This window comes from Gymnodraco acuticeps, unplaced genomic scaffold (genome assembly GCF_902827175.1).
Source record: "Gymnodraco acuticeps unplaced genomic scaffold, fGymAcu1.1, whole genome shotgun sequence".
NCBI classification, from domain to species: domain Eukaryota; kingdom Metazoa; phylum Chordata; class Actinopteri; order Perciformes; family Bathydraconidae; genus Gymnodraco; species Gymnodraco acuticeps.
This window is the reverse complement of record NW_022990214.1, coordinates 1858651-1869452: the sequence shown is the minus strand read 5'-3', so window position 1 is coordinate 1869452 and position 10802 is coordinate 1858651. Positions and strand designations below refer to the sequence as shown.

General features: G+C 41.5%; 1 protein-coding gene across 1 annotated transcript in view; it reads left to right on the top strand.

Annotated features, from left to right (window-relative positions):
* The first annotated feature begins 619 nt into the window (after positions 1-619).
* The window catches only part of ntsr1 (neurotensin receptor 1 (high affinity)), a 68408-nt gene continuing 58225 nt past the window's right edge, over positions 620-10802 (top strand). The window contains exon 1 of the mRNA XM_034218510.1: positions 620-1288. Coding sequence (XP_034074401.1) covers positions 620-1288 — 669 coding nt within the window. The remainder of the gene's footprint in view (positions 1289-10802) is intronic.

Here is a 10802-nt window from a genome sequence, read left to right as displayed (position 1 = left end):
TTTTACAAAAATTAAATCCAAACTGGGTTTGTCTTTAACATAAAAACGGTACTTGATGCAAGAAGTGTAAGAATATAATTATACACATACACACACATAAAGGCAATATGTCTGCACAATGATAACTTTGACTTTTTATACTTTAAGTACATTTTGCTGATAACACCTTTGTACTTACTTAAGTACGATTTTGATTGTATGACTTTTGCTTGTAATGAAGTATTTTGACATTAATGTATTGGTATTTTTACTCAAGTAAAGCATCTGGATACTTCTTCCATGTGTGCCTATAATATTACTTCTTGTGCGAGTGAGAGAGCAGGAGAGAGAGTGAAGCCTTGACAGGCAAACAGAGAGTGAACAAAAATGTCCCTCAGGAAGTCTGATTTTTGCTTTCTTTAGTGTTCAAGGTGAATCTGAACGGGCTCCTTTCTGAATGAGTGTGCGTCATTGCAATGGATCCAATGGGAGCGCGCCTCACGTGGTGACGGATATAAAAACCGATGTCCTCCGAGTTTCCCACACTGAACCTCTCCTCACTTGGTGCAACAGCAACAGATGTCCACTCACTTTTAACACTCATACTCTCTGTTTCCATGTTCTCACACACAGAGGGATAATGGATTTAAACGGCACGCTGTCAGGGCGCGACTTTGTCGCCCTGGAGCAGCGACTCTTTGGGAATAACTCCTTGTTTGGAAACAGCACCTTTGGAAACAGCACCGCCGCTTCCAACACGGATGACGAAGACTTGGAAGTGAATACCGATGTTTACTCCAGGGTGATAGTCACTGTCATATACGCTGCTCTGTTCGCTGTGGGCTCTCTGGGGAACTCCATCACTCTCTACACCCTGCTGAGCAGAAAGACCCTGCAGAACCTCCAGAGCACCGTGCACTACCACCTGGCCAGCCTCGCCGTCTCCGACCTGCTCATCCTGGTCCTCTCCATGCCTATCGAGCTCTACAACTTCATCTGGTTCCACCACCCGTGGGTGTTCGGGGACGCGGTGTGCCGGGGTTACTACTTCCTGCGGAACAGCTGCTCCTACGCCACTGCGCTCAACATCGCCAGCCTGAGCGTGGAGCGCTACATGGCCATCTGCCACCCGTTCAAAGCCAAGAGCATTATGTCCCGCAGCCGCACCAAGAAGCTCATCAGTGCCATGTGGCTCGCGTCCTTCGCGCTCGCCACGCCGATGATCTTCGTCATGGGCCAGGTGATGCGTAAAGGAGAGAATATATGCACCTCTATCGTGTCCCCCGTCACCATCAAGACCGTGCTCCAGGTAGGTGTCATATCGCTGCGTGTGTGTGTTTTGGTTTTACGCGCGGATTTATCCACAGTCACTCTTACCACATCTGGGCTAATTCAAGGGGAAATTATGAATATGAATCTGGAGTTCCGAGCCACACGTCCCTGAAGCAGGGGCGGTTCTAGCAAGTTATACCTGGGGTGGCGAAAGGGTGGCATGAGGTTCCAGCTGAGGGGGCAAATGTTATCTCCCCCCAAACAACACATTTCAACTTCAGAGACTTCATTTTCTGCATTCTATGGTGATTTGTATGTATGTGAATCACATAATAAGACAATGTAAAATCAACTTATGTTGAACACATAACCCAGTCCTTGCATGCAATAAAAACGTACAACAATTAGTTTTACGGTTTTTAATAGAAGTATTCAACTTTCTCACACACACACGCACACGCACACACACACTAATATTAATCTGCCAAATTAGTAGTTACTAAAGTTATGTGTAATAAATTGATTTAATACAAGCACATTCAATTTGTTTTTAAAGTAGCCTACAGTACTTGAAATTACATTTACTAATTTATCTTCCTCCCCTGAAGCACAGTATCATATTTTGTTGTTGGTAAAATCTTAATTTGTAGTAATTTGAAGAAACCCCTGCACATACACTGGGTCTGTGTGAGTCTGTGTGTTGTTTTTGTGTGTGTGGGTGTATATGCATTGGGAATGTCCAGTTTTTCCAGTTGGGGGTTGTGTTTGTTAAGGAGCCTATAAAAGAGTGGATGTAATGTGTGAATCTCAGAAATGTACTTAAGTAAGTCTACATTTAGCCTAGTTTAGTAATGCAATTCGTTCCTTTCTACTGGTTGTGCAAGCCCCCAATGTGCAGGCAGGGGCGCCGCCAGGGATTTTGGGCCCCATGAAAATATATCACATTGGGCCCCACCACCAGGCACAGGCCACTTTGTTTATAAATTACCTCGAGGGCCGTACCAAATGGTCTAGCGGTCCGTATACGGCCCGGGGGCCGGAGGTTCCCCACCCCTGCTTTAATATAATAACATTAGTATTAATATCATAACCAAAATGTCTGTGATTAACATTTTGTTTACAGACTGATCACTCAATGCTTCAAACTGTCCATCATCCTAAATAGACTAAAAGCAGTTTTTTGTTTTTATATAGATCATTGGCTATGTGGGAAAATACTGTGTTTGAAATGTATCATTTTAATTCGATGTTAGCTTTTTGTTATATATATAGTATTCCAGTCTCCCTTCAGATATGTTAAGTGGCATGTCATTCAACACAATGCTGCTCACCTCCTTCAGTTGGGAGAAAAGCTGGTTCAGGTTCAGCATTATGGGGGGACAGGGCTGCTGAGCTTAGAGATGGATCTGTTGGTCCTGGCACCAGGGGGAGGGACAACTGATTTAGTATGAATAGGCGCTAAAAATGTGCCTGCATTTATTAAAGGTAGGTAGGTAAGAATGGAGAAACCAGCTCGAGTGCGCTAGAATTTGAAAGTACACAACCGAAAAAAATCTGCCCCTTCCTTCAGAGTTCCTTACAGAGCCCCTCCTCCAACACACACAAATGCGCACATGACCAATGAGGGCACGAGATAAGTTTGTGCACAGATGGAAGGCTGACAGGCAGGTAGGCCATCCAGTTACTTTAGCCGGGCCAGCTCAGATGATTGGTCGTGCTTTTTACAGCGCCACGGCTTCCACAGATGACATTTTTGTATGTATTTATTGTCAAAGCATTTCATGTATTCATTGCTATTGGAATGTTAAGAGCAATCCATGGAATATATATACAGACCCGGCGTCATGGGGCCAGGCCCGCCCATCCAGGATTTGGGCCCGCTGTTTTAATCTGGGCTGAATACAACATTTTAATTGTTTTATTATTATGTTCAGTGGCGGCGCCAGGGTATACTGGGGTAGGCTACAGCCATACCAAGAAATGGCTTAGCCCCACCATGAAAAATGATTTTAAAGTAAGCAAAATAAAGTCCGCCAACTCGCGCGGCGTAAATTGCACAGACAGCAGTAATTACCGAAGACTAGAAACGGTTTGAAAACTTGTGTCACGTAGTGATCATCTTCTCAATAGAACATCTTTGATAATGTCTTCTGGCCAATCAGAATCAAGATAACGACGTGGTGTTGTTGCAGGAAGTCCCAACGGAGAATAATTTTGCTGTAGTACATCTCTATATTCATCGATACAACATTACGTGTTGATAGAAATCAACACATAATGAAATGAGACCCCACGGTTTGATGATTGATAGGTGTGTGGACTGTCTTTCATTTTGACACATAGAACAATGGGGGCTATCCACCCTTATCCACAATGTAAAGTAGTTCACACAGCCTCTTCCCTCTTCTCTCTGTGAGGAGCAGCAGGTTCAGCTTTCAGAACAAAGTAACACAAAACTAAAATGGCATTCATTTTTTTTAAATATGTCGTGTAGTAATAGATTTATTTATTTTTCTTCTCAAGAGAGTACCAGAATGTGTATTTTATGTTAGTATTTCAAAAAATCTCCAGGGGGAGAATCCCCCCAGACCCCCCTGCAGGGGTTGGGTTTTCAGCATGTCAACTCTTTCACTTGTGGGTAAATTGCAGGATTGGCTCCAGGTCGCCCTTTTGATTTACTACAAGACAAATGTGCCTTTTTATTTCATACAGTTCAATTTGGATTGAGACAGGGAAATAATCTAAACCTCACGCGTGGCATTTCACTGTCAAGGGGGCGTGTATGTAATTACATTGCAAATACTGACTTGAGCCCCAGCACTGCATGGGTTAGCCCTACCATAGATTACCCAACACAAATACTCTGGAGCCGCCACTGATTATGTTTATTGTTGTTATTTGTAGGGCTTTGTCCTAATATTTATTTTTGTTGTTGAGTGAGATGCGGCACAGCAGCCTGTCAGTTTACACTTGCTAGGTTAGTTTGGCTATTATCTTTTATATTTATCTGCAACAATATCAGGAAGTGGTTCACACTTATACACTTGAAAGGAATATGGCAACTCAGCGCCAGATGCAGGTACATTAGAAGACATCAGTTACATTACCAACGAGCTAGCAAGCCAGCCAGGGACAAGAGAGGCTGGCAATTATATTTTGAAGAGAGATTGACTCTCAAGCCGGTGTCAGTACCAGATATGTTCGGGCTACCAGATATGTTCGGGTGTATTTCCGTCGCATCCTTCATATCCGTCTACTCACCTCCCTCTGCTCCCAGCGCTCTGCTGCCACACACCGGCCGTCTGCGGAACTGCAGCCGGAGGAACTCGGTACAGCTTGTTATGTGTGAACGATCTAGATCCCTCCGCTTCCCCATAATGACCGCAACATTTTCGTGCCATAGGTAGTATGTAAAAGCCTCTAAAGCTCTGCAACAAAAAAGGATCATTATGAATGTAAATACTATACATGGTAATGCAGCAGGGCAGAGTGCGATGAGGCAGGCAGGCAGAACCAGATTTATTTCTAAATATTTGTCGATCAATATTAGGCTACACTAATATAAGGCTACTAGTATTATAATATTACTGCAATAATATTCCAGTGGTGGCTGCTTAAGGTTGTTTCTGGCTCGTTTGATCCAAACATTGTCCAAAGCTCAAAATGTATTGTAATAGATGTAAGAATTCTCAAAATGTACAATATGTTTTGATCCAACTCAATATTCTGATTCAATCCATATATGTTAGGGGTTTTTTTAAACAACATTTTCACCACAATAAATAGACTGCCTTCTCTCCAGCTCACCGCACACAAAGGGGGGGGGGGGGGGCATCTGTATTAACGGGTCAGTCTATAAGCACTAACAGCACCATAAATTACATTTAAACAACCACAAAAAAACAATTATTGTTTCCGATATTGATTTAACGAGATGCTGTTATAACATGGAAACGGCTTAATTAAAAAAAATAAGCTTCAAAAATGTTTTATGAAGCACACTGGGTACAGCCCTGTAATACATGTGTTCCGTGTGTATATAGTCTTACGCAAGAAACACATAGCATGAACAGACTGCAACAAAACCAGTCTTACAAAACAGACTTCTGCTAAACTGGTGCAGAAGCAAAGTATCTGCCTTAGATGAAGTTCACACAGAACTGTGGAAAAGGGAGAACATCTGTACTTGCTTTCAACGACATGATCCGGCTTATATATTATAAAAGTGTTGGCTAAAGTAACGCAGAATATATATATTTTTTAATTGTAAATAATTAGAAACATTATTTATGTGCACAAGTACACACACATAACAAGCTGTAACGAGTTCCTCCGGCTGCAGTTCTGCAGACGGCCGGTGTGTGGCAGCAGAGCGCTGGGAGCAGAGGGAGGTGAGAAGACGGATATGACGGATGACGGATGCGACGGAAATACACCGGAACATATCTGGTAGCCCAAACATATCTGGTACTGACACCGGCTCTCTCACAAACTCCTGCTCTGTGCGCAAGCAGACCGCTGCACATGCTCTCTGTCTCGCTCAATCTCTCTCTCTCTCTCCATCGCTCAACCTTACTCCACCTATATATATATATATATATATATATATATATATATATACACACATTTGCACACAGTACAGTATACAAAGATTAAGCCAATTTAAGGCGGCGGTTATCATGCTGTCCAGCAAAGCGTTTAACAAAAATATCTAGGTCCAGTGCCTTTGCACGCTCACTCTCAATGCTGAGCACAGCTAAATGTGTCAACCGCTTACTTGCCATTGTTGACCGCAGGTGAGTTTTAACAAGCTTCAAGGTTGAGAAGCTGCGCTCACACCCAGCACTACTCACTGGCAAAACAGCGGCAATCTTGCATAAACGAAAAAGCTCAAACAGGACGTCCTCAAAAGGATCCAGGAACTTGACTAAGTCCATCAAAGTGGTGGGAGTCTCTTTTCCCTTTGCCCTGTTTCTTTCAAAAATAAATCTTGCCTGATTTAGTTCGTTCTTCAGATCTGACAAATCTGAGCCATAAGCTTCTGCAAATAACAACACCATTTATTCCTTCAAGAAGTTGCTGATTGACGGATTTAGAGCCCGTATTCCCTCCATTATGTTACAGTTGGACTTTGAGAATCGTTTCTCCATCTCACCAATCATGGAGTTTATGATGGGAAGGAATATGTTTACCCTAAAGGCCTCTTTACTGTCAACTCGGGTTCTCTGTCCAAGTGTGGATGTGACTACACCATCATCTAGTCTTCTTGCTGTCTGTGTGGTTCTTTTCTGTTTGATCACTTTAGAAATATTGCAATTATCACATGTTTCAATTACTGTATTCCACAGCTCATTGAAGCTTTCCCCTTCATTGCGATATTCCTCAAAAGTCTGCCTGAGGGTCTCGATCAGATCAAAAGCTTTGCAAAGGTCTATTTTCAATGACTTGAGCATATCTGATAAGAACGTTGTGTAGGACCTTTCTGAACACTGTAATTAGAGCAATTAACTTAATGTCAATTTGACAAAGTAGCCCGAGTGCCTCTACAGCCCTGTTAGGATTGGGCTCATCTGAGATTTCTTCCAATACTCTTATTACTGCAGTCAACCTATCCATGAGGTTTCGACAAGCAATGTAGCGGCAGGCCCATCTGGTGTCGCTAAGTCTCTGTAGTTCCCGTGGTGGGCCACTGAACATTTCTTTCTGCACATATGAGGTTGACATGAACACATACAGCTTTTCCAACAACGAGAAAAAACATCCAGCTTTAGGTACCTTTTTCACACAGTCTACAAGAACGAGATTTAAACGGTGTGCATTGCAGTGGATATAGAATGCATACTTGGCTACTTGCTTCACTCTAGCTTGGACTCCAGAACATTTTCCACTCATCACTGCAGCGCCATCGTATCCTTGACCTACTAGATTCTCTCTGTATTCCAGCCCATATTTCTCCAAGCAGGAAATTATTTTATTGGTTAAACTCCCTGCATCTAAGTGTTCTGCTTCCAGGTATACTCAAGGAAGCTCTCCTGTACCACACCATCATAATAGTACCTTACCACAAGGGACATCTGCTCCTTTTTGCTGGCATCTTTTGTCTCATCAGCCATAACGGAAAAATGCTCACTGGCTTTAACTTAATTTATAATTCCCTCCTGCACCATTCCTGCCAAACATTCTAATATCTCATTTTGAATTATTTTACTTGTGTACTTTGCATTTCTGGGCCCCTGTGACAATATTTTTTAAATAAATGGATCATGGTCACTCACAAGATTCAATATCTCAAGGACATTTCCTCTGTTTTCCTCTGATTCAGTTTCATCATGTCCACGTTGTGCGATATTCTAAGTCGCTGTGAGCAGCAAAACTTCAGCCAAGGTTTTGATGTATTTTTGATTTTCAGCTCCCATCATCCCCAGGACACATGTGTTTGTTTCAGCCATTCTTTTGTGTTCACCCCATGAGATCATTGCATTAATATGTGTCTCTGACTTAGCATGTACATTAAACTCACTATCCCTAAAAGTGGCCTTTTTCCAATTGGAATATCCACTGTCAGATGCATAAACAGTCTTAGGGGCATTTGTAGGGGAAACATATCTGCATGCAAAGCAATATGCTGCATCCTTAGATTGGGAATATTCCAGCCAGGTATGCTCTTTACACCACTCACTGTGGAACGATCTTCTTGCCCGTCCTTGTAGGGTTTTTGGAAAGGCTGAAAGATGTGGCTGCATTGGTCCATCGGTTTTATATTTTGATACATCTAAAATGAGAGAAAATAAGCAATTAGGGCCATTCATTTAGTATCAGTACTTACTAAACAATTAGTCCCTCACAGCCTAGTGTGAGGGACCTTGCATTAACTTCAACATACTATAGTGTGCCTAGACCATGCACAGTTCTGAACATGTAGGCTACACAGTATGAACTCAATAGGCTACCACAGGCTATACACTAGCCAATATCTGAGAACATGAAAGCCATGTTGTTATATAGAAATATATTAACTGTGAACTAACTGTTAATATATTTCTGTTAACAGTTAGTTCACTATTATTGATTTTTGGATATTCTTTCAAACAGCTGTAAGTAATGTAAAATATATTTTTCAAAGTAGATACATATTATTTGGAAATTTGGTTGCTTTGGCTTGAATGGATAATAATATACGTATGAGAGTCACAAACACAGCCTGTCCTCCTACAAAAAACGACCAAATAGGTCGATTGTTTAAGCAGCTTAGATTACGACCCATAGCCACGTTTTAAAGTGTAGCACCTCTAGTGGTCGTGTAAGAAACAACATGCTCCCGTTTATTTACAAATAACCCTCTCTGGAAAATCCTAAATTGTAGAATAGTTTGGCCATTAAAATGCTTTTTGATTAGATTTCTAGCGAGAAGTGTATATTGTACTCTTAGAATCCACGTCCAGTGTATGTGTAGGATCTATAGTTTGATAGATATTACGAAGATGATTTGAGGTCTCGCCAGGATAACGTGTTTGTAAAGTTAGCGTGGGTGAAAACAGTTTTTCCAGTCTCGAAGTTTTCATAATAAAACCGGATATATTCCCCTCACTGTCAAATGATTATACAGTGATATCTGCATTACTCATCCACTAAAAAACATCAGTTTATCCTTGTTAATTACACAATATTGATTGGTTTAAATTGTGTACAGTGCTTTTGTGTTTTTAACCTTCGATTCAGAGAAACAAATAGTTTTTTAGGAGTTTAGACACTACAGTTTCCGAAGACACTACACTAGCCAGAATCCCCAGCTATCGTTTGGGACTACAACATCCGCCTTGCTTTACAAGCCCTGTGATTAGTCATCAAGCCCTGTGATTGGATGTTGGAGTGGCAGTGCGACAAGGTTACGCTGAGCGTCAACAGCTCTTTGAAATGGAATGGAACCACGGCAGACTTTCCAAAACTGGAATTGGACCGGTCCAGCCCCCGGCTCCAGCCCCCGGCTCCAGCCAGACGTTTTTGTATTTCCCACAATTAGAAGTTGCCAGTATTAAACTGTGTACTGTACACCCTGGAGGTTTAGGGGATACGAAACACAGTGGTGTTATCAAATTTAAAACATATAAGTAATACATGGGTGAATTAATATACCCACATGACACCTAAGGTCAGAAGAGCTTTATTTAACAGCTGGTCTTATGTCTGTGACCCCTCCTGTTGTTCATTGATAAGCCTGAAACATGCACTTGTCAAGGTTCAGAGGCACATTTAGCAAATATGGCAGTAGCCATCGATCATCTTAAGATAAGATAAGATACTTTATTGATCCCAAGTTGGGAAATGTTTGTGTTACAGCAGCATGTACTACTTTGTTCTACTCCACTACAATTCAGAGGTTAACCTGGTATTTTTACTCCACTACATGTATTTTAGTTACTTTGCAGATTCTGATTAATGATGTGAAATATAAACAACCCTTAAATCAGACTTTAGTTACATCTGAGTAAAATTCAGGGAAGGTGATTGTGCCAAAATAAACTATGTAATATATTAGACGTTAAGTACTTTGTCAGACTTAATATTTATCTGTGGATAACCCCAAAGTTTTTTTTTTTATTCAAAAGAAGACCTTAACTTAAAGTAATCTTTAATGTTTAAATAAAGCCTTATTAGCTTGTCTGTTTTGCACATCCTCCTGTTAATCTCTTTGGACGTCCTGCACTAAACTGTTTTATTGTAGAGATCACTACAGTATCTTCTTGATATTTTCAATTTTGTATGTAGACTACTCTTAATATTTAAATGTTTTCATCAAATAAAACGTATTCAACAACAAAATTCAATAACGTGCTTTAACCACTAGGAGGTACGGTTTAGACCAGTGGTGTAGTTAATAAAACATAATTTAGGGCCGGGACTCGATTAAAAAAATTAATCTAATTAATTAGAGGCTTTGTAATTAATTAATCGAAATTAATCGCATTTTTAATCGCATATAAATATTTGACCTAAGAACAGTGAGAAGCAATTTTTTTCACATGGATTTTAGTATACCATTAGGCGCATTCACACCGCAGTACTTTTCCCACAAAGGTTCATGAGAACTTAGTTCATGAGAACAAATGAAGCCGCTGACGTCACTTCTTCTTCTTCTGCTTTGGGTTTACTGGCAGGCCGCAAACCACTTCACGGCGTATACTGCCGCCCAAAGTCCCCGGCCGGAAGTCCCCGGAGTTGGGGACTGGCTTCAGTAGAAGCTGCTGGGAGTCCCAGCAGCCTTCCGAGTAAATCGCCAGAACGCCGACACCTCCTCATCTCCACCGCTCCCATGTTTTATTTTGTGTTGCCATAAGTTAGTCTCTCTGCGTTTCTGCGCTGGGCTAATGCTAATAATGCTAATGCGAGGATAATGAAATGGCGGCTTCACAAAACTTTTTGGGAGTTTTACGGGGCGTGGTTTGCAATCCGCCCAGCCAATCAGAAATATAGCTCTTTTCTCACAAGAGAGCCGTACGAAAGTCCCTGCTCTCTAGCAGCTCTCTGCTCTCTAGCAGGGACTTTCGTGGGGG